At 36.3% G+C, this 23,178-nt stretch overlaps 2 protein-coding genes across 3 annotated transcripts; both read left to right on the top strand.

The window, feature by feature from the left end:
- Window positions 1–2,631: 2,631 nt before the first annotated feature.
- LOC122001716 (golgin candidate 5-like) lies at window positions 2,632–15,210 on the top strand. 2 transcript variants are annotated; one of them, XM_042556606.1, is made up of 20 exons: window positions 2,632–2,805; window positions 2,922–3,169; window positions 3,783–4,729; window positions 5,074–5,145; window positions 5,755–5,829; window positions 7,404–7,518; window positions 9,009–9,070; window positions 9,169–9,216; window positions 10,268–10,552; window positions 10,647–10,706; window positions 10,807–10,890; window positions 11,015–11,080; window positions 11,442–11,540; window positions 11,650–11,868; window positions 13,338–13,425; window positions 13,535–13,761; window positions 14,317–14,376; window positions 14,468–14,581; window positions 14,773–14,847; window positions 14,930–15,210. In XM_042556606.1, the coding sequence occupies exons 2-20, from the start codon at window positions 3,025–3,027 to the stop codon at window positions 14,951–14,953; spliced, it is 2,865 nt and encodes a 954-aa protein (XP_042412540.1). In that variant the 5' UTR covers window positions 2,632–2,805; window positions 2,922–3,024; the 3' UTR covers window positions 14,954–15,210. The 2 variants fall into 2 exon arrangements, with proteins under 2 accessions (XP_042412540.1, XP_042412539.1); XM_042556605.1 differs by having other exon boundaries at window positions 14,924–15,210.
- A 700-nt stretch (window positions 15,211–15,910) lies between these two features.
- LOC122001717 (UDP-glucose 4-epimerase GEPI48-like) lies at window positions 15,911–20,230 on the top strand. Its single transcript, XM_042556607.1, has 9 exons — window positions 15,911–16,274; window positions 17,605–17,654; window positions 18,015–18,150; window positions 18,532–18,633; window positions 18,727–18,954; window positions 19,169–19,250; window positions 19,530–19,612; window positions 19,743–19,834; window positions 19,975–20,230. Exons 1-9 carry the CDS (start codon window positions 16,074–16,076, stop codon window positions 20,078–20,080), a joined length of 1,080 nt encoding a protein of 359 aa, XP_042412541.1. The 5' UTR covers window positions 15,911–16,073; the 3' UTR covers window positions 20,081–20,230.
- Window positions 20,231–23,178: the final 2,948 nt, after the last annotated feature.

Below are 23,178 nucleotides of genomic sequence, written 5' to 3'. Positions count from 1 at the left end.
TTTAAAAAATACTTTGAAAATTCCTTTAAAATTTTGTGTTTCATACTTTGAAAAATTTGCAAATCTTGTTGAAAATTATTCCTTGATAAATATTTTTTATACATTCTTACTTATTGGTTTGGTGGTCTTCCCCTATTTTTTGATGTGTGTCAAAGGAGGAGAGATAGTGAATTCAGGGGGAATTGTTAAATTCAGGGGGAGAGTTAAAATTTAAAATTGCTTATTTATTTAATTTTTGCATATTTTAACTTAACTTTGAATCTTGGTCGCCAAACATTAAAAATGGGAAGATTGTTGGTGCAAGTTGCACCAGAATTAAACCTAAGTTTTAATATTGTCAAAGGTTCAAGTTAATTCTTGTTGTGATTTAACAAGTTAACTGAGTGTGTAGGCTGTTTACTCAACCGGGAAAGACCTAACTGGAGGCTAGGCAGGAGAAATCTTAGCAGATCGTGGAACTCAGGTGCAAGTCCAAGTGGGTCGAGGGGACCCGAAGCTTGGCGGTGCGATCGAGAAGTCTAGAGGACCGAAGATCAAGGAAAAAGTCCTGGCGAGCCGATCAAAGCTAAGTGAAAAGTCCAAACTAGATCTGGAGGATCTAAGTTTGACAGGTAGGTTGAGGTAAACAACTGGAGGAGCGACAGCGAGGTCGGGTTCCAGAAGGGAACAACCTTAGGTCGCTTATCCAACTGAAGAAACCGGAAAGGTTTCCAAGTTGAGATCATGACAGTTCTACTGTCTTTTATATTACTCATGCATTATAATATTATTGTGCTAACATTTGTTTTGCAGGATGTTTTGCCTAACACTATTTTGTAGGTCCGACTGGATTGGTCGGCCGAACCGCTGGATTGGTCGACCGAACCGCTGGATCGGTCGACCGAACAAGGCAAAATCAATACAGTATTCAGATCAGGTCAGATCAGAGTCCGATCAAACATTGATCGGTCGACCGAACCATGATGACTTAGCACTAGTTCATCAGCACCGATCAGCAGCAAAGGAAAAGAAGCAAATCGGTCGACCGAACATAGGGATCGGTCGACCGAACCAATCAGCATTAATGGTGCATTAACTGTTGATCTCGGCAAATCACGACGAACAGGGAAGGAAGTTGTTCGGTCGACCAAAAAGTTGGATCGGTCGACTGAACCTTTTATGATCAGTAAATGCAAAAGATCAAGCCAGTGTCAGACTCCAGCCGGGAAGGAAGGGAGTGAGTTCAGTCGACCGAATAGTGGAATCAATTGACCGAACGTCTATTACACCTATAAAAGAAGGCTCAAAGTCTGTGGCTGTTACAACACTTCTGATCATCTCAAAGCTTTTCTCTGCATACGGATTGTGCTACAAGTCTTCATCAGTCCTACAAGCTACTCCGTCCGGAAGTACCGACCGAGCTTCAACTTTTAATTACTACTGTCGGTATATTTTATTTATACTGCACTTAATTTCTATAAGATAGTAGGAGTGTTACTATCTTACATATTTGTATCTGTACGATCCACTTCTTTCTGAAGATTTCGAAAAAGAAGGGTTATAGTGATTGCCCATTGGTGTGGTCAAGGACCACGGGCCTTCGAGTAGGAGTCGAGCTAGACTTCGAATGAAGTAAACAAATTTGTCTACTCTTTTACTTTCCGCTGTGCACGACTCTGATTTCAAAGAAAAAGAAAAGTTTTAAATACGCGATATTCACCTCCCCCCTCTATCGTACTTTATCGATCTATCACCTTGTATGTGCCACACTTTTTCTTTTCATCCATCAGTGTACTCTTCCATAGTAACTCGTTCCTTGGATGCACTGAGCTTGTCGACTAGCTTCCCGTATCATTCTTCTCACTAATTATCTCTTCCACTCGATTTATCATGTTCTTAAGTTCACACTCATACATAAAATATCAAAATAATATATGACCTAACTTAATTTGATTGATGAGATCAAAATTAATCTAAAATACTTATATATTATACAAACAGAACTTTAAATATAATTTCTATAACATATAGTAGCTATCAACTATAATAGCGTTGATTCATATTTTGAAATAAAATTATGACAGGGTGCTAGGGTGTCAATTCGGGTGGATTGGGTCGGGTTTAGTTTGTTTTTTAACCTAACCTGAACCTGACCCGAACCCGAGTTCAACCCAAAATACCTAAACTCGAACCCGACCAACCCGATCAACCTGAACCCGACCATATAACCCGAAAATCCGATTCAAAATGACTTTTTCGGGTTATTTTCTCTATAATTCTTTACTTTTATCTCAATACTCCATCATTATCATACAAACATGATATTAATATACATAAAAATATCTAAATTTTTAAAATAAAATTTGATTTAACCCCAAAAAAACTCACAAAACTCTATATTTAAGTCAACCTGGGTCAATCCGAACCCGACCCAATCCGAAAATTTTTTACTCTCCAACCCTTCAACCCGAACCTGACCCGAACCTGAAAATGTCCAACCCAAACCTGATTTATTTCGGATCGATTTGAATTGGATCGTCGGATCGGATTCATTTTTGACACTTCTACATGGTGCTTAGGATGTCATTTTAATTTTTGTAAAATAAAAATAATTACGGGGAAAATGACCGATTTGCCAAGCTCCGAGTGAATTGCACGACTGGGCCCGTTGCAAGCATTGGCGCACCGCCTATGACCAATCCGCCGTCGGCGCCCGTGGGCAGATCGGCGAATCTCCAATCCTGAGACTCGCGAAGGCTATTTTGTGTTTCCGCTGGGCCGATCCGCAGCCGCTCCGCCGGATCCGGAGCTCTTCTCCGGATTGAGGTTTGCTTTCCTTCCGCCCCGACTCTTCCCCATCGTTTTTCTGCTAGATGATCGCACTTTCTAGGCTCAATTGGATCTCACATCCGTATTTCAATGCATCGTGTCTTACGTGTCAGGATCTGGATCCTTGAGGCAACTTCTGTCACAGAGTGAATGCTTAAATGCAAGCTCTGAATCTGGGATCACAATAGGAAGGGGCTTGGAATTGGATAGCGGAGAATGGCGTGGTTTGGGAATGTGTCTTTAGGCGGCTTCCCGGATTTGGCTGGGGCCGTGTCGAAACTGAGTGAAAGCGTGAAGAACATCGAGAAGAATTTTGATAGTGCTCTCGGATTGGAGGAGAAACATGATGCCAGCGACGATGGTAATATATTTATGTTTTTAATCATCATTTCTCGTTCTTCATATTTTTTAGTGTGTGTGAATATGATGATTTCTTACTTGCCTGAGGCATATCGGTATAAGTAAAGACAATCTTTCTGCTGAATTTTTGTTCTTGTTGTCCTTAAGAATTATTAGTGAACTTTCTCATTTATGTGCAACTCATAGGAGACGGAAGTGCTGGTATTCCCCAGCATTATGGTAGGATCTGAATGATGTTTGTATATATATAATATAAAGAACCAAAACATAAGTGATGGGTACTCTCTGACCGTGCTTAATTTGAATTATTTTGTAAATATGCTTATGTCTCTTCCTCTTCTTTCTACTTTATAAAAATTGAATTTTCAAAGTTCTATAGAGTGTAGGCTTGTTTGAGCGATTAGGTGTACATGTTGTTCCTCAATTAATAAAGAACCTCCAGGCATATGTTGTTCCACAAGCTACCTATCATGTAATTCTTCTTCCTGTATAATTTATATTTTTATCCATTAGTTATGAGTTTTATTTATCTTTGTTTTTCTAGAAATTAGACATTGTTGAACCATGACATATTTGCTTCTTACAAGGTTTTAATCATTTGTTTTGTCCATCAGGTCCTGGAAAATGGACATCAACATCTGGTAGGCAAGGCCTTTTTGAACCTATGATGTCCTTCATGGGGCAAAAAGAAGAGGAAAGTGCTTCTGAACAAACAGTACTTGCTGAATTTTCACAACACCCTTTAACAGCTGAAGAACATGAAATGGCCTCAAGTGTTCCATCATCTTTACCCATCAGTAAACCGACTATTTCTGACAAGGGACATGAAGATTCTATAACTAAAGATACTGACATCATTTCTGCTAATGCCACCACAATGATTGAAGAACCTCAAAGCCTTGACATGAACAAAGGTGTTGAGCCAAATGATTTGGAAGTTGGAACGGGGACTTCATTGTCTAGAAGCAAGGAAGAAGAAGATTCATCATCTATTTTCCAACAGAAAACAGATGGTGACATCCAAGCTAGTGATAACTCAAGACCAGAAGATCCTTCACAACCAATTACTGACTGTGTAGAATTAACTGTCAACAATGTACTAAAAAAACCTGAAGAGGCACATCATGTACTAGATTCACAGGGAACTGATGTCATACAGGAGACTAAGGCTGAGCAGCCTCTAGATAAAGAGTCTTCTGAACATTCTGAAGTACTTTTTGCCCCAGAAAACCTTGGCAAAGAAACTTCAGTTGCACTTCCTGTTAGTGCAGAGAAGTATGATCATGCCAATGAACCATCATATAACAATGTTCTAGTTGCAATCCATACTGAGCAGGATCATGAAATGCCATCTGACTCAGTAACTCATGATACCAATGCATCTCCCAAGTCATTAAAAAACTCCAGGGAAACAGATGATGAACATGAAAGTGCCAAGCCTTCATTTATTTCATCAGATAATGCTTTAAGTTCAGTGGATCAGCCAGGGGAAATAGAGAAGGTAAAACAGGAAATGCGAATGATGGAATCTGCATTAAAAGGTGCCGCTAGGCAAGCCCAGGTAATAAAATTTTAGGTAATTCAGTTTAAGTAATGTGGGATTATGGAAATGCCAACTTATGCAACATTACCTGTATTTTGTCAAGAGGTCCGTTGTACCATGACACAAAATTTGTCACCCTTGTACTTCCAATAGCAATACTCGAAGTTGCTTGTTGTCGTTTGGTCTATAACTGGATGTTAGTTGGCTATGATCTGTGGCTTTCTGAAATACTAACATCTTGAAATTTTGGATTGTTGATGTTTTTTTTTTAACTGTAACAATCTTCTTCAGGTATTGTAGTACGATATTAGTTTCTTACACCCATTAGTATTGCTTAACATTTTATCAGCATGATTTTGCAGGCTAAAGCTGATGAAATTGCTAAACTGATGAATGAGAATGAACAGTTGAAATCTGTTATTGAGGATCTAAAGGTAGCTAAGAAACTACTATATGTTGTTTTTACTACTGAATATAGTAGATTTCACAAAGGTACCTTTGTCGTTGATGTATTTTGTTGGAGCTTGCAATATCTTAAAATTTTTTATTAAAACAAATGCAATTATACATATGCATTCTTTAGCAATATAGAAGATGTCATGCCTTTGTTTTGTTTGTCTCTCGAGTCTATGTTGTAGACTCTTCTTATTCATAGAGTTAATCCTTGCATGTAAATTTAGTAAAGGTCACACCAAGAGGTTTCTGCTTTTCCCATGTCGTTTAGAAATGTAATTAAATGTATGAAAGCTGGGATTTCAATGCATTTCAATGAGTTGCATGATAATGGGTTGTATAATTTCTCAGTAAAAAACATCCATACTGGTAAACACTAAATGGCTTATCCATAAGTTTGCATGTTTTGACCTTTGAGATCTGTTGACATGGAGAATTCTGTTAGTTTCTGCATATACAGTTTTTACTTGTGTTTTTTTGACATGGTTGTTCTCTTCTTTATTTCTTTCTTACTGAGTGATTGTAACTTTGTTCCTTGTTTTGGTTAAAATGCCTTGTCATTTGATTCTAAGTTTTTGTTATTTTCACAGAGGAAATCGAAAGAAGATGAAATAGATGCATTACGAGATGAATATCATCAAAAGGTGTCATCTCTTGAAAGAAAGGTGCAAATAACACATTACACTTCATGTTTTTTATGTCACTATGTCATCTCTCTATATCTCACTGGAATATACAATTCACGTTGACTTGATCTGCGTATTTCAACTATTTGTTCACTCACTTGAATGTGTTGCCTCTATTGGTTCATGTAACATTTGGATAGAGGGATTTGGTATTTAACTTCTGTCCTGTGTCCTTATCTTGCAAATGATTACAGTGTAAAACCAAAAACCATATTTATTGTTCTCGTTTGATAAGAATGGCTGCTTGAAACAATTACAGGTTTAGACTGTCCTGTCTTGTTGCATGATGTATAAGTTTGGATATAAATTATGGACCTAGGTATGGTGGTTATTGCTGCAATATGACATGCATAGCCATTCAAATATAAGATAGTGTTGAGGAAGACAGTAATCAATAATGATTGCAGAAGAAAGCAAAAGGGTACATAGTTGGCAGTGGGAACAATTACTGGAGGATTCTGATCAGCTTAGAAGGCATGACCAATATTTTGAAAAAGATTAGTGAAGATTAATTGTTTGAGCTGATCACAGTTATTGCTATGGCATACTATGTTAATTCAACTTGGGCAGGAGTACCCTTTACACGGGTGTGAATTTTCAGCATGGTTGTTTCTAAAAATTCTTATATGTGATAGGGGACAAAGAGTCCACATGGAGTGACAGTATCTGACACGGGTATGGAGTCTGTATTAACCATCTTAATGTCCATGATATGACTTTGTGGAAGCTAACAATGACTTGTTCTTTCAGTTTCTGATTCACGTATCTGTATTAACCATCTTGCTGAACATGATATGACCTTGTGGAAGACAACAATGGCTTATTATTTCAGTTTCTGATTGTCTTGATTCTGTTTCACACCAAAACATATATTTTGACATTGTTACAATTAGAAAGTGTCTCAATGTTAGGTATTACACGCATGATATCTTCAAATTATAATTGTATATTTTTTTTAATGGAAAGATGACCTTTCCTTGGAAGAAAATTTTCTAGCTGCATCCAGGATATCAGTTTCTTATGTGTTTGTTCATTATATTCAAATTTTTTACTTCTCAGTAAATACCAAGTGTTGTGACTTGTTTTGTTACCTTCTGGCAATTTACATTTCTTCTATTGGTAGAGAGACCATGATATTAAGCATCTACTTCTAAAAGTTCAGTTAAAAGGTTAATGTAGCAGCTGTGGATTTGAAGTTGATAGGAAGGATAAACTAATAGAAATTAATATCTGAGAGCAGTTAAGTGTTCCTCCAATAGATGATAAAAGGAGATAAAATAGGCTGAGATGGAGGGGACATGTTAAAAGGCGACCAGTAGATTTATATTTAGAAGAGTTGAATCAATTTGAGTAGAAGGTGTGAAGGTAAAAGGTGACCAAGAAAATCTCCTCCAGGCTCTAGGTCTTATCTCCTGTATTACATATTAATGAATTATCTTGGTTCATGTATTCACATATTAATGACTTAGCATGCTGTCTCTCTTGCTGCTGAAATATAAAATAAATCTTTTGTGCACCATAACTTGTTCAATGATGCCAAATTTTTTCTGCAGGTTTATGCACTTACCAGAGAAAGGGATACATTAAGGAGAGAACAAAGCAAAAAAAATGATGCTGCTGCTCTTTTGAAGGAGAAAGATGAGATAATTAGTCAAGTTATGGCTGAAGGTATGTCATAAATAATTTTTCTTGCTTTTCAGTGGAGTACTGCAATTTCAGTAGCCTTGCAGTTGGACCTCTAAATGGATTTAGTAAATCATGCTTTACCTTGCTCAAGCTCACTTGAAGGAATCCTGACAGAGCATGACTTTGACACAAATAAATTTAAGCCCATGCTCAACTTGCTTAACTTATGTCAAGCTTTACAGTTGTTTTGTTGCTAAACTAGCTTAACTTCAGCTTGGCTTCTTGGTGTTGTAAAATGTGCTCAAGTATGCAAAATGTGCTTAAGTTCTTCTAAACTTAAAATCTCAGTTTCTGTTTTTTTTTTTCTACATAATTGAATCATTGTGCGAAAGAAAAATATATCAGTATGATTTATTTGTTTTTGAGAAAATTTAGCCGAAGCTAAATCCATTTCAAAGAATTGAAATGGAACAAATTGTATAAGAGAAAGTGAAAACAAATGATCAAAAGAGAAAACTTCTCTATATATAACGTCTGTCAATTAGTTCTATGAACCACAATTCATTTCAAATGCACGATTTTTTTTATTAAGAGAGGTGCAAATTTTCATTAACATATCTTAGGTTTATTTATGAATTTGTATGTTTCAATAAAAAATCTTAGAAGGTTTATCTCTATCTTTTTGGAATTACAATTTCTGTTAAACTTATATTTGATGACTATATGTCAGAAATGCCTTTCCTACTTCAGTATTTATTACTTAATGATAATAATCACTTTATCAGTAAATTCAATGTTTTTTATTTCTTTATCTGAAGTAGAATATGACAATAGGTCAGTTAGATTTGTGACCACTCCAAAGAAATAAATTTAAGGCATTAACTTGACGTAGGGTATGTGTTGGAGACTTCATTAGTGGAGAAAAGAGATGATAATTACCAAATTGGCCTTGGGATTCTTGCTATCACACTTAGGGTATGGCTTCGCAATAAATGCTCTTTTCCACAAATGATAGCAGTTATATATATGTGTTTGTGTGTGCGCATTTATATATTTACATTAGTTGTCCATCTTCTCTCCAAAATTCTAATACTATCTTTTTATTTTTGTAGTTCCATTAATTGCAAGAAAATGGAAATATCCAAAATAGAAAATTAAACTCAGAGAATTTTAATTTATTGAATGGACACTTAGTCACCTTAAAAACATCAAGCCATATATTTAGATCTCTTAAAATTTAAGAAATATATTCTTTGATTATCCTGAGTGGATATTGTAATATATATCTTTGCGGAGAATGCCAAACTCAACTACCTCCCTGGCTGACTAAGATATTCTCAATAGTAGGCTTTCTAACTCAGCTAGCTGCTTTTTCTAGCATTTGTAATGTAAACAAACCATAAATTATCTAGAAGTTTTTAAATAAACCCTCAATACTCGTCATAGCTGATGTTTTGGATTAACAAATATCATCTTTGCACCTGCAAATATCCACTAATTACTTCATTGCCATGGCTTACCTTTTGTTATAGGTGAAGAGCTGTCAAAAAAACAGGCTGCTCAAGAAGCAACTATAAGGAAACTAAGGGCGCAGGCTAGGACTATATGTTTTGATTATTTTATTATGCTAATCATTGCTATTTGACCATCTTAAGATATGCTTTCTGTTTGGTGATGCTCTTTTGGTACCAGATTCGGGAGCTTGAAGAAGAAAAACAAAGACTCAATTCAAAGCTCCAGGTAATTTAGTATGGCTTTCCTGTTAACCTAAATTCAAACCAAAATATTCTTCCCACATGTTAATCATTTCCTTCTTTTTACTGGAATTTCTAAGCTTTCACACTCCAATATCTAATTGTGTAATCTTGCTATCTTTGACACCCTAGTTGGATTCTACTAAATCTGCACTAAGAGTTGTGGACTAGTAAAAGAGAGTTATTGGCTTTGATGAGCTAACCATGGTACAGAATACCAAGTTGTGCCCCTTAACACACCTGAAAAATTTTGGCCGGTGTGAGATGGACCCACGAAACTTGCTGGCATGGGGTAAATTACTCTATGTTGCCCAACCGCATGGTTATTCCTGTGGTCGGTCAATTATGGTCTTAATCAACACGTGTGCTCCTGGCCAGCATGAGACGTGATAGAAAGAAATCAAATTCAATTTCTTCTTTCAATCACTGAGGGGTGGGAGATCAAAGTATGAAACTATAAACAGAGAGGAGGGGTTAAGGGAGATTACTAGGCAGCAGCGAAGAGGGTAAGCAGAGGGCTACCAATAGCAATGTGGAGGCATCAGACATCGGTGCAGCAGTGAATCTGAGGCGGAGCAGCAGTGAATCTGAGGCGGCGCACGGAAGAATTTGGTAAGGACTGGATAAGTCTCTTAGGAAAGAAGGATTCTGGTAGTATATTTGAGGATGCCAACTTAGTTTAACTTAGATGAGAGCTATGCTACTCATTTTAATCCCTCTCCTATTCTCCTTCCAGTCCTATTCATATCACTGCTTAGTTAAGAGGATGAAGGATTTTCCGTCTAAAATCACTTCATATGGTAATGGGAACATTGCTCTCACAATCTTGGTCAACCCTCATTCTTGCAAAATTATCTGATTAACAAAGTTCCATTTAGTTGTCTAGAACAAGTTTCTGGAATTAATTGCCTGTTATATTTCCATAAGTTTTCCGTCAAGTTGCTGAATGCTGTGACTTATTCATTATCTGAAAGGTGTATGTAAAAGCAGATGATATCTCCAAACATTATTTCTTTCCTGACTAATGCTTTCTCTAGGTTGAGGAGACAAAAGTAGAAAGTATGAAGAGAGATAAGGCAGCTACTGAGAAGTTGCTGCAGGAAACAATAGAAAGAAATCAAGCAGAACTTGCTGCTCAGAAGGAATTTTATACAAATGCACTTAATGCAGCCAAAGAAGCTGAAGCCTTAGCAGAGGAACGAGCTAACAGTGAGGCCAAGGTCGAACTTGAAAATCGCCTGAAGGAAGCAAGTGAGCGTGAAGCTATGTTGATTCAAACGCTTGAGGAGTTGAGGCAGAGTCTGACTAGAACAGAGCAGCAGGTTATTGTTACCATTCAGCAGCTAGTGAAATTCTTGTATATTACTGTGCTGACCTTTTGATTTCTTTATTATTTTTTTTGCTTAATTATTACAGGCAGCATTTAAAGAAGAAATGCTGAGAAGGGATATGGATGATCTTCAAAAACGCTACCATGTATGTCAGGCAATGTTAAATACTCCATGAATGGATTGGTACCTCTTACTAGTTGGTTCTATTTCTGAGAATTATTGCTTTTATCTTGGTGTATCTCCAGGATAGTGAACTCCGCTACACTGAAATGATCACTCAAGTTCCTGAGTCAACTCGGCCACTTCTAAGACAGATTGAAGCTATGCAGGTTTATTTCTGTGGAATTCTCCTGCTTGCTTGTTTGTTTTCTTCATGTTTTTCTCTACTACACAATGTGAATCTCTGTAGTTGATTTTTTTTTTTTTAATGTTTATTAACTTCAACTTTAACAGGAGACAGCTGCTAGAAGAGCTGAAGCCTGGGCTGGTGTGGAAAAAGCTCTAAACTCTCGCTTGCAGGTTAACCTTGAACATTTCTAATGCCTTCAACTTGAATTATGGAAGTTTTTCCCCCCTTCTACATGCTTTTTAAGGATCACCTACAATGAGATTGTACTAACAAAACCGGAGAGGATAAGAACATTACATTTTTGATCTGAAATATAAATTTTAAGAACTTTGCAAACATGTAGAAACTCATAAGTGATATTTGTTGGATATCTTACTAGCTCTTGTTCCTCCTTAAAGACATCAAAACCAATTGAAATAGTCAAACCTATATGCCGGTGCTTTTTAGATGTGTTTCAGATTTTTGAATGGAGTGAAGGTTACTGAGATTATTTGCCTGATAGACTAATAGTGGCCTGGTTATAATTCACAGGAGGCAGAAGCCAAAGCTGCCGCCGCAGAAGAAAAGGAACGAACCCTAAATGAACGTTTATCTCAAAACTTATCTCGGATTACTGTTCTTGAGACTCAGGTTTGGCAACATTTTTATTTTATTATATCTTTTTTGACACTTCTATTCCTTCATTTTTTTTCAATAAATAAATTCGACCAGATTACTAATTATTATGTCAAATGTTCAGATTGCTTGTATCAGAACAGAGCAGACACAACTGAGTAAGTCACTTGAAAAGGAAAGGCAAAGGGCATCGGAAAGCAGACAAGAATATCTAGCAGCAATGGAAGAAGCTGCTACACAAGAGGGTCGTGCCAAGCAATTTGAAGAAGAACTCAAGGAGATTAGAAGTAAACACAAAAGAGAGTTACAAGATGAGGTGGTTCACAGAGAACTTCTGGAAAAGGTAATTTATATTGTGGTCTACTATCATAGTTTCCCTTCAGTATGAATCAAGTCAGTTGGATGTCAAGATAGACAATATTTTCCCTTCAGTATGAATCAAGTCAGTTGGAAAAGGTAATTTTACTACTGATTTTTAAACACCATCATTGTCATCATTGTGATGCCATTTCTCTTCTTTGTGGCTGCTTTTATAAATCTCATCCCTCCATTCCATTGAACCCTGTTCTTTGATTTCTCAGTAATATTCAAATCAATTAAAACATTTAATGCATTAATGTAATTTGTTTTCCATCTACCCCTTGCACATTGCACTCTAATATATTCAACTCTAATCATAGAATCTAGTGATCATCATTGATTATGTTTGTGCTATCGCAATCTATTTTCTCTCAGTTTATCATCAAGGTTACTACTGTTTTTAAACAATAACAAAAGATAATGACACTGAATGAACCAATGCAACTTTTTCAGTTGCTGCATTTTCTAACAATTATATAAATTGCTTTCTATTTTGTTACATACCTTACATGTGAATGCCAAAAATATGTGCAAAACATTAATTGAGAAAAAATGAAAATGCTAAGACGGACACATAGTTGATTGGATTAGAGGGGAAGGTGGATAGGTAAAAAGGGAGACTAGAGGGAGGTTTAAAGTCTTGTTCAAACCTGGGGTAAAATGAGATCATGTTGGTGTATAGACACATGGTGACAGTGGAGGTAGAACCAAGGAATAGGAACGAGGATAAGGCATACTGAGCAAAGAAGAGGGATCTTATTGTCATATGCATTTTACCTCATGTGCTGGAGACAGAAGACACCTTTGCTCATTTTGGACTAACAGCACAAACAAATAAGACAACTTGGTTCACGTTCTAGTGTCTCAATACATTCCACTGTTTGGTTGGTTGGTCAAGTTGTGAGCCCTTGATTTGAATATTAGCAGCGATATAGTATTGCAGTAAGTTCAATTGAGGAATAACATCCACTTAACCTACCTCAAATTGTTGGGACTAAATGATGATGATGATGTGTGGATATGCCCATATATCTTATGACTTAGATGCTTATACTATATCCGTGTGGAGTGGTTTGTGCTAAGTAATCACACTTAACATTGTTTTTAACTCTTTCAAGTTTTGGCAGAGTTTGTTGAGACGCTCTTCACAGTCGCATGTCATCTTCACCATATATTTGCTATATTTTTACCATCCTTTCCTTATTTGTAGCTTCCTTGTTTTCATTCACCGGTATCACAGGTCTCTTGGCCACTTGCATTTTAATTAACTAAATAAAGTATTTGTTAACATATTATAAAACCGATTGCCTAAACCTTTACTGGAAGTCTGTAGTGGAAGAACTCTGGCATGGCATGGTAAATCTTTTCACTATATGTCTTCTTAGCAATTACTTCATCTATATGTTTTACAGATTAGGTTGCATTTTCATTTTGATGTTTGGATTTTGGCAGGAGCTTGAAAGGGTAGGAGCTGCCAAAGATGAACTGGAAAAAACTGTTTCTCGTGAAGCTACTGCAATTGCAAATCAAAATACAACCAGTAAATCTGCTATTGTCTTTTCGTTTTTGGTGCTCAATTGTTTTAAACTTAAAGCTTCTTACTTCTATATAACAATTGTTTAAATCTTCATTCTATTGGTACTTCACAGAAAACTTATCGTTTAGGAACCTTTCAAGTGCTGGGAGTTCTGGTAGCATGGAAGAAAGCTTTTTCTTGCAAGCATCCTTGGACTCATCAGATAACCCTTTTTCAGAGAGGAGACAATCTGGGGAAGCACCAGTTTCTCCATATTTTCTGAAGAGCATGACACAAAGTGCATATGAAGCATCATTGCGTCATAAGGATGGTGAAGTTGCATCATATATTTCACGCTTGGTATGACAATTCTGACACTGATTGGTATTAGTAGATATTCCTCTTGTAAAGAGTTAATTTCTATGCCTATTAAATTTCATACTTAAAAAAGTTTTGATGCAGTAGTGGGCCTCTCATACAACTACATGTCTGTCGACAAATGAACATTAGCAGCTAAAATACAAATTTCTTTGGCATCCACAATTCTCCTGATGCCTAATTTGATGCATTTTTTACTCTGACAATGTGCTAGAGTATAAAATTGTGGCATTAGGTAATCATTATGATTATCTGCAATGTCATTGAGAAATATAAGGATTATCTTTCATCATAGTCTGTTCAGAACATAGATATTTATATTGAGCTTCGAAACCAAAAAAAAAAAAACAGTGCATTAATACTGCATAAATGCTTGTCCTTGATTTTACTATTCTCTTGCCTTTTTTAGATGGGTCTAGTTAGTGTAGTGTTTTTAAATTATATTTCTGGTTCCTTCTCTTTCATATTCAACATATTGGTGACTCTTTCTCAATTCCCTATGAACCTATTTAATCTATTCTTGGATCATGTTTGTAGGCTTCGTTGGAAGCTATTCGTGATTCTCTTGCTGAAGAACTAGTCAAAATGACAGAGCAGGTTGTCTTCCACAGTGCTAGTATATTAAATCACATAATAATTTTTCTAATGTCTATTCCTGATAACAATCATGGATGGCTGTCGTAAGCAGTGTGAAAAACTGAGAGCAGAAGCAGCAACTTTGCCTGGGTTAAGAGCAGAGTTAGAAGCCCTGCGGCGAAGGCACTCAGCGGCACTAGAACTTATGGGTGAACGTGATGAAGAGGTATGCACCCTTAATCACCTTCATCAAAATTACAAACTCAAAATTTCCCTAGGTCAAGTGGAACATATTTCTTATTTATTTTCTTTAGCACGAGTACGAGTGTTTCACATTCCATGTTGTAGAAGAACAAGCTTTCTCAATTCAGATAAGTTAATTTCGGCATAAATGATTTTGATCTTGAACCTTAACAGTTGGAGGAACTCCGCGCTGATATCATCGACCTGAAGGAGATGTACCGAGAGCAAGTGGATTTGCTCGTGGACAGGGTAAATCTAGTTCAGTAGTTGATTCTTGCTTTGGGTATAATTTCAACACTAACAGAAATAAAACCTACTGCGACAGCTTCAGACAGTAAAGGCTCAGGGGCCATGATCTGTTTAGTAATGCCGAATTTTCCCTGCCTTTACCACTGTAATCAAGTTTTGCTGTAGCGTGGAAATTCAGAATGGAATGTGAAGTTGAATTGCCAGATCGATTCATAATTCTTATTGTTAGAGATATGCTTTTTGCTGTATAGGTGTTTATAGCAAAGGAACACAAAACAGTATTGTTTCCTTGTAGATCTTTTATTACGCTGGAGCTTTGCCATTGATCAAATTAATGTGTTGATTCCGAAATAACTATGCAAATTGGTTATTAGGATGAAGTGCCCTTTTTTAGTAGATTTAAGTTCACTTGTAAAATCTCAAAACAAAACTAATTTAAAATTGCCATGTCGACCATTCGCTGCAGATATATTATGTCAACGAATTTCCTTTCGTGTGCAAGCCGCCGGGCCCGTGTCCCTCGGACAAATCGGCTTAATATTTAAAAAAAACGAAGGATCAATTAATTAATGATATCTCACTAAATTGGGTACTTCCGACGTCAAGCGGTATCCTTATCTCCGCCGTCAGATTCCCCCGGCTCTTCATGCGCAAGCCACGTTGCGCTTTGCCCGCCACCTGCCTTTTGCCTCCGAGAGCGTTGCGTGCCGCGCTCGCCTCCCTGACCGGCCGTTCTTCTTCCTCCTTCCACGTCGAAATACAACACCGAAACCATTAAAATCAACGTCACGAGCAAGACGTTTACCAAAATGTACCTGTTTTCTGATTGGATGGAAAGTGTGTACAGATGAAAAATCTGGAAAACAGGCCCTTATTCGGTCACTCCTTCTGTGCCTGGAGACGTCCAGACTCCAGAGTCCTTCGGCTCCCCTACGCCCTACCTATGCAGCTATGCTACCTGTGATTGGAACTACGAGTGGGGCCCACATAAAAGAATCCGGGCGGAAGTCGGTGGTAAACGTATCGGTCGTTGTATTACCACTCAACCGTTCCAGAGAGTTTCGTATGCGGACACATCGATATCGACGGGCAGCACCCAAACTGGTCCGCGCCTAATCGTTTGTATAAACACCGCCCCGCAGTCGCCCTCCCTTCGCATTCCCAATCTGCCTGGCACTCGATCGCAGTTTCTTCGAGCCCTAAATCGTCGCGTTTCATCTCGCAGCATGCAGCTCCGACTCTCCGCTGCCGGGCGCGTCTTGGTCACCGGTGGCGCAGGCTACATCGGCAGCCACACCGTGCTGCAGCTCCTCCTTGAGGGGTGCTCCGTCGTCGTGGTGGATAACCTCGACAACTCCTCCGAGGTCGCCATCCAGCGCGTCGCTGAGCTGGCCGGCGAGTTCCGCAAAAATTTGACCTTTCATAAGGTAACTGCAGCAATTTCGGCTCTGGGTATGGTTCTGCGTTTGCGTATTGTTGATGCATGTGGTTTTTCTTTCGTAGATATGAGCTTTATAATCTTTGAGTGTTTGTTTGATCGTCATGTTTCATTTTGCTTTCTTTCCGTGAATCCTGGAGCAACATCGTTCCTAGTTGTGGGGTATGGAAAGCGGTCGTAAGATTTTAATCCATGAACCAATTGGAGAAATTGGGATTCTGGGCGCCTCTGATTTATCAGGAGTTCTTTAATCAAATTAGGGAGTGCATAAGACGAAACTTAACGCCGTACTATATATACGTATGAGCGTCTAACAAGATTTAGTTTGTGCTCCGACCAAAAAAAAAAAAAAAAATACAGGTTGTGAAACAGATAGGATATGTGAGATTGTGAGAAGCAGTTGTCTTCTTTGGTGGAGGTTTTTTCATTTGCCTCGAATATTTTATCTATTTTTGCAAAATGCTCCAATCCAAAAATTTCACTTTCCTAGTATATTTTGAAACAAAAATTCTGTTTGACCTCAAACCAACTTCTTGGAATTCAAATAACAGTCAAGTCAAATCAAGTTTACACAAAATTTTGTAATCACTTGAGCTTTGTTCATGCATGTACCCATATGAAGATGTTGTGATATGGTGTTGAGAATACAATTAAGAATATAAATATATAAATTTGCATTTTATCGTAGCTCAAGTTTTTGGGATAAGAGGTGAGCCAATCAACTTCAATATAGCATTACTTATAATACGAGAATCAATCCTAATCAACAACATATGTATCCTGATGGAGGCTTTGCCATAGGAGAGTCTCCTTTAAACACATAATTTCCTTAGAGAAGAATATTCGGATACAAATTGTACCAACTTATCTAGGTGAGAAAATGGACTTTTTTAGGTTTAACCACTGTCCAAAAATGTTTAATTGCTCATATTAATAGCTCCCATCAAGCATATTATTACAATTTTTCATGTAAGACTAATCTAATAGCTCCCCAGCTAAGCTTATGAACATTTTTTTTTTTTTTTACAATTTTTCATGTAGGACTATATTAATTGTTTTCGGTAACCATAAAAGGTCTTTCCTTTTGTTAATCGTCAGCAAGGTTTCAAAGAGATAATATATGTGATAGATTTTCACCAAGAATTTATGTTCAATATCTGCAATCAAGAGAAACTGACTTTTCTTGTGGTGGCAATTTCACATGATTTTTGTTTAGGATCCTTTTACTTTGTTTTTCTGATGAAAGTTTATGGAAACACTAGATTACCTAATCTGTTTTTGATTGGATTTGATTGCTAAACATGTTAATTCTTTTGCAGATTGATATTCGGGATAAAGAGGCATTGGAAGAAGTTTTTGCATCGACAGAGTAGGTCTTAACCATTTTTTTTATCATCATATGTAATTGCACGTGCATACCTGTTTCTTTAGCCTTATAACGACGTTATTGGTTCTATTTATGCATTTCCCTTCTTTTTTTTTTTTTTTGTAAATACTGTTTTTAGTCAAATCTGTTGGCATTCACAAAGTGACATTTTATGGTTAGTACAGGTTTGTGGGTTTCCGGTGTTAAGATTGTTTTTGGTTTTAAAAGCTGCATCGTAGTTACAACCTATGTACTTCTTTTGATCTTCTCGAGTAACATTAGTTTTATGTGCATATTTTTTCGCTAAATTATGGCAATTATTATGCACATTTCAGTAATGGAAACAACGGATTCTATCAACAGGTTTGACGCAATTATACATTTTGCTGGTTTAAAAGCTGTGGGTGAAAGCATCCAGAAGCCTTTGCTTTATTATAAGAACAACCTCATTGGTACAATTACTCTTTTGGAAGTAATGGCTGCTCACAGATGCAAGAAGGTAGTGACTGAATATTCACTTATTTTATTTCATAGAAGAATTGAGGGATGCACAGGGTATTGTTAGTGTAAGATTCTATCAGAGATTGCAGCTCATTGTTTCTTGCTAATATATAGTTAAGCACATGAATATGTACATAGTATATAAGTTAAAGCATAAAGAGTACAACAATGAGATTATATAGCAGTTTGATTTCATCTTTTGAACGACTCTTGTCAATTAAGTATTATTGTGTTGCATGATGAAGTTAAGTATTCGACTAGCAGTATCTGCTCGGTATTATTAACTATGGCTTGTATCCAAGTTTTGTCTGCAGTAGTTTCTTAGGCATGAGGCACCCTTTCCATACATTATTTTATTGTCTTATGTTTTTGTGTTCAGCTTGTGTTTTCATCATCAGCAACTGTCTATGGGTGGCCTAAGGATTTGCCTTGTACAGAAGAGTCGCCTTTAAGCGCAATGAACCCCTATGGACGAACTAAGGTATCTTCATTCTTCTTTACCATAATTCTCTATAATTTAATGCTCGTATTGCTTTGATGAATGATCAAATTGTTTCTCATTTCATGGTTACAGCTTATGATTGAAGATATATGTCGTGACATTCACCAAGCCGATAGCGAGTGGAAGATAATGTTGCTAAGATATTTCAATCCTGTGGGAGCTCATCCGAGCGGGGACATCGGTGAAGATCCTCGAGGAATTCCTAATAATCTGATGCCCCTGGTCCAGCAAGTTGCTGTTGGGAGGAGACCAGCACTAACAGTGTTTGGAAATGACTATTTGACCAAGGATGGAACTGGGGTATTGTTTCATGAACCATTTGCTTTATTTAATTCTTTCTTTATTTTGTTTATTCAAATACAGAAAAAATTGTGCAACACTTGGGTTAAATCTTGCTATTCACCTTTACATTTCCCTTTGGAGTTTGGAGGAATTGTTTTACCTGGATGTTTCTATCATGTAAATAAATTTTATCTAGCGTCTCTTATTAAGGACATCTTATATATTACTGCAGGTAAGGGACTACATACATGTTGTTGATCTTGCAGAGGGACATATTGCTGCTCTAAAGAAGCTTTTTGAGGACCCGAAGAAAGGTATTGACTTCCATTAAGCTTGTTGTACTCGTTGGTTCCTCAAATAAACATTCTTTTACTATGACCCTTGTGAAAGACTTGTTGCAATCATCTCTTCTAAGTTCTAACACAAGTTAAATGCACTATACTGTTTTATAGCATGCATTCTTTTTCCTCATTGTTTCTAATCATGACTACTTGCCAAGTTTTCTTTTTTAATTAAAGAATTGTTGTATTTATTTCGGAAAATTTGGAGAGAATCTACTTGGCTTTTCGTCTAACAACGTTGTGCAACTGCAGGCTGTGAAGTTTACAACCTAGGAACTGGAAAGGGAACATCAGTTTTGGAAATGGTGGCAGCATTTGAGAAGGCTTCTGGAAAGGTACTACAATACACATTCCACAATCCCTGACGGATGAGGAAACGATCTAACCAACTTTCTATGTTTTTCTTTAGTCAAAGGTTTCAAGTTAGTGAAAATAATGGCCTCATTCGTACTGATACTGTTTCAGAAAATCCCACTCGTCCTCGCTGGAAGGCGACCTGGTGATGCCGAAGTCATGTTTGCATCCACTAGCAAAGCAGAAACAGAGTTGAACTGGAAGTATGCACTCGCTGTGCTTTTGTTCATTAACTTGCTCTTGTTCCTATGTTGTATTTGTTTTGGTACTATTGTTATGGCTTATTGACTTATGATTTCATAAAACTATGAATTGATTACTTATCGAAAAATGACTACTGCAGAGCTAAGTACGGAATCGAAGAGATGTGTCGTGATCAATGGAACTGGGCAAGCAAGAACCCGTGGGGCTACGAGGCTTCCGACACTGCTAATGGAGTGACAAAGTAGTTGGGCTCGCCAAGCCTATTGCTAATGCGATCATGTACATTGTACATCTAGGTTTACTGATGCCTCTTTTATCTGATATATTATCACAGATAGGATAAATATAGTGCTGCCACTGCTGAAACCTTTCTAGTCAAAGATATCGATTCCATATATTCTTGTATAATTAATAAACCCTCATATGAATTGAACTTGTAATAGGCCCAGGAGGATTAGGTGTAATTTATGTTAGAATTATAATACATCATACATAAACTAAGATGCATCTACAATAAGATTTAGTTATTATCAATCTTTAAATCACAATAAGAAATCAAAACAATAGCTCATAAATTTCTGATCTGAATTCATCACAAAGACTAATGGTTATTGTCGTCAAGTTCCGGTTAGTGCGGAATAGTCTTCTATAGTGGGCAACAACAATCTTTAGCTCTCTCAATAGGAAGAAAGGAGATTGACGAAGCTCTTGAACGTGTCTTAATTCATGAGCATCTTCTTTTATATATTAAGCTCATCCTACAGAGACTATCTGTTGGGGCAGTAGGAGCCAACAAGAGGGGGGTGAATTATCTATCAAATGAAATTAACTCCTCATTATTTTAACTTAAATTAGTAGGCATAATTAATTTAAACATAAAAATGAACAATTAAAAGAAAGAAGTAAGAATGCTAAATATTTACTTGATTATAACCTAAGTGATTGTTAATCTAATATTTTGAAAGTGCTCTATTAGAATTGTTTTTCGTTGCAGGTGGAGAGGCTTCTTAGAGAATTTGACAGCTCAAAAGAATGACTAGGAAAAAGTACAAGACTTGTTGTTCAAGTTATTGAATATTTCCTACCTCGAGGGGTTTTTTATATCTCTTGAAAGCTTGATCATAAAAAGAAAGACGGAAATATATCCAAGGCACCTTAAAAAAAAAGATATTTTCTTGAGGTTTATTAAAAGAATATCCAGTAAAGTAATATTTTTTTATAAATTATTTTTAAAAATATTTGAATTTTACTGGGTAATCTTCTTTTTTGGCTAAAATAATATAAAATTACTTCTCGATTTTTAAAAATTCTAAAAAATTTATTCAAACTTAAACAGACAACCAGTATAAAAATTTTCATGAAAAAATATTTTATTCTTTAATAGAAAAAAATATTTTTAGTATAGCAACCTATTTTTAGAAAACTAATATTTAAAAATATATTTTTATGTCTAAAAATTCTGTTAATTTTTTTAAATCTATATAGAAGAAAGTAGAATGGTAGGAAAAAAAAAATTAAAATTCTTAAATTTTGATTTTTGTGAATTTTTAGAATTAAAAGTATCTTTTCGGTAATTCATTCTTAAAGAATTTATTATAGATCAAATAAATTTGAAAATATTTAGTCTAATAGAAAGTTTATTGTTATATTAGTATAAAAATTTTGAATAGAAAAATCATCTAAAAAATATTTTTCTAATTAAAATAATTTTTTAAAATTTTTTTTGGAAACTTTAGTATAAAAAAGATTTAGGAGCCCAATATAGGTTCCTACCTACTGGATTTACTAAAAACTTCAGAGGTACATAATTCTTAGGAATTTTCCTAATCTGTCCCTAATGATTTCTAATACATCAGTTGATTCTATTATACTTCCTAAATTTTAATTTTTGAAAAGTATTTGAATTCAAGCCTGCATAATCATTTTCTAATTTCTCTATTTGGGCTTTGATTTTTTCATTTTCTATTTTTAGATTATCATACATTATTAAGAGACATGAATTAGCTAAGTTTATTTTTATTTTAGAATTGTCTTTGTCTAATTTTACTATATTTTTAGATAACATTTTGATAAATTCAAAAGATTGTTCAGGAGATAATGCATGTACCTCACTTACCTCGTGGTGTGATGCTCCCTCTTTATCGTAGCTTTCTTCTGAAGATCCTCCTCCTTCATCGATGCTCATATCTGAGTTGCTTTCATCTTCTTCTTGGTGGTTTGCCAATAGGGCTAGTCCGGCGTATTCTTCAACTTTTGATTCTGATGGCGATGATTCGTCCCACGTCGCCTTCAGAGTTTTGAGTTTCGATTTTGTTGGTATTTTGTCCTTATTCTTCAATTTAAGACGGTCATCCTTGATGTGCCCTTCTTTTGGACAATTATAGCATCAGACCTTCCTTTTGCTCCGAGATTGTTTCTTAGTATGTGTCTTAAATTTATTAGATTTAATAAATTTACTAAATTTTCTTACCATTAGAGCAGCTTCGTCTTCATCGATTGATGCTTTGGAGTTTGGTTCGCCCTTCTTGGCTTTTAAGGAAAGATTGTTGTTTGACTTTTTGGGTTCTTTAGGATCTGCACATCGACTCTCGTGAAATTCAAAAGTAGAAAACAAATTCTCTAGTGTATTTACTTCGAAGTACTTTGAGATGTAGTATGCATCTACTAAGGATGATCATTCCAAAGTTCTTGGAAAAATGTTGAGCGCGTACCGGATAGAATCATGGTTCGTTATCGATTCTCTGAGATTGCTGAGCTGAGTGATGAGTTCTTTGATCCTTGATTGAAGTTGAGCTACCTTCTCTCCATTGTTCATCCGAAGGTTTGTTAGCTGGGTTCAGAGGATGTCTCACCTTGCTAACTTGGGTCCCGAAGTCACTTCGTAGAGTTCTAGGAATTTCTCCCAGAGCTCTTTGGCCGAATTATAGCTGTCGATTCGATTGACCTCCTGGAGCAGAAGAACGTTCAACAGATGAAACTCTGCTTTTATCGTTTGCCATGAAATCGGCTTGTTCTTTCTTTGTTCATGGATACTCTTATTTTTTAGCTCCTTATTGGTCCTTAGGAGCTATAAAATCATATTTCATAATTAAAAGAATTTCAAAATTTATTTTAAAAAATACATCCATCCAACGTTTCCATTGTGCGAAGTCTCCCTCAAACATCGGTGAATGAATACTTACACCGATCATCGACTCATTACTTCAGTGGCGGTTAATCCTTTTTGAAGCATTTTGGTTCTTATACCACTTGTTGGTGTAGATAGGGTCGGCAAGAGGGGGTGAATTACTTGCCAAATGAAATTAATCCCTTCTCGTTCTTTCAACTTAGATTAGTAGGCATA

This window comes from Zingiber officinale, chromosome 7A (genome assembly GCF_018446385.1).
Source record: "Zingiber officinale cultivar Zhangliang chromosome 7A, Zo_v1.1, whole genome shotgun sequence".
Taxonomy (NCBI): domain Eukaryota; kingdom Viridiplantae; phylum Streptophyta; class Magnoliopsida; order Zingiberales; family Zingiberaceae; genus Zingiber; species Zingiber officinale.
This window is presented reverse-complemented; position numbering and strand designations above follow the sequence as displayed.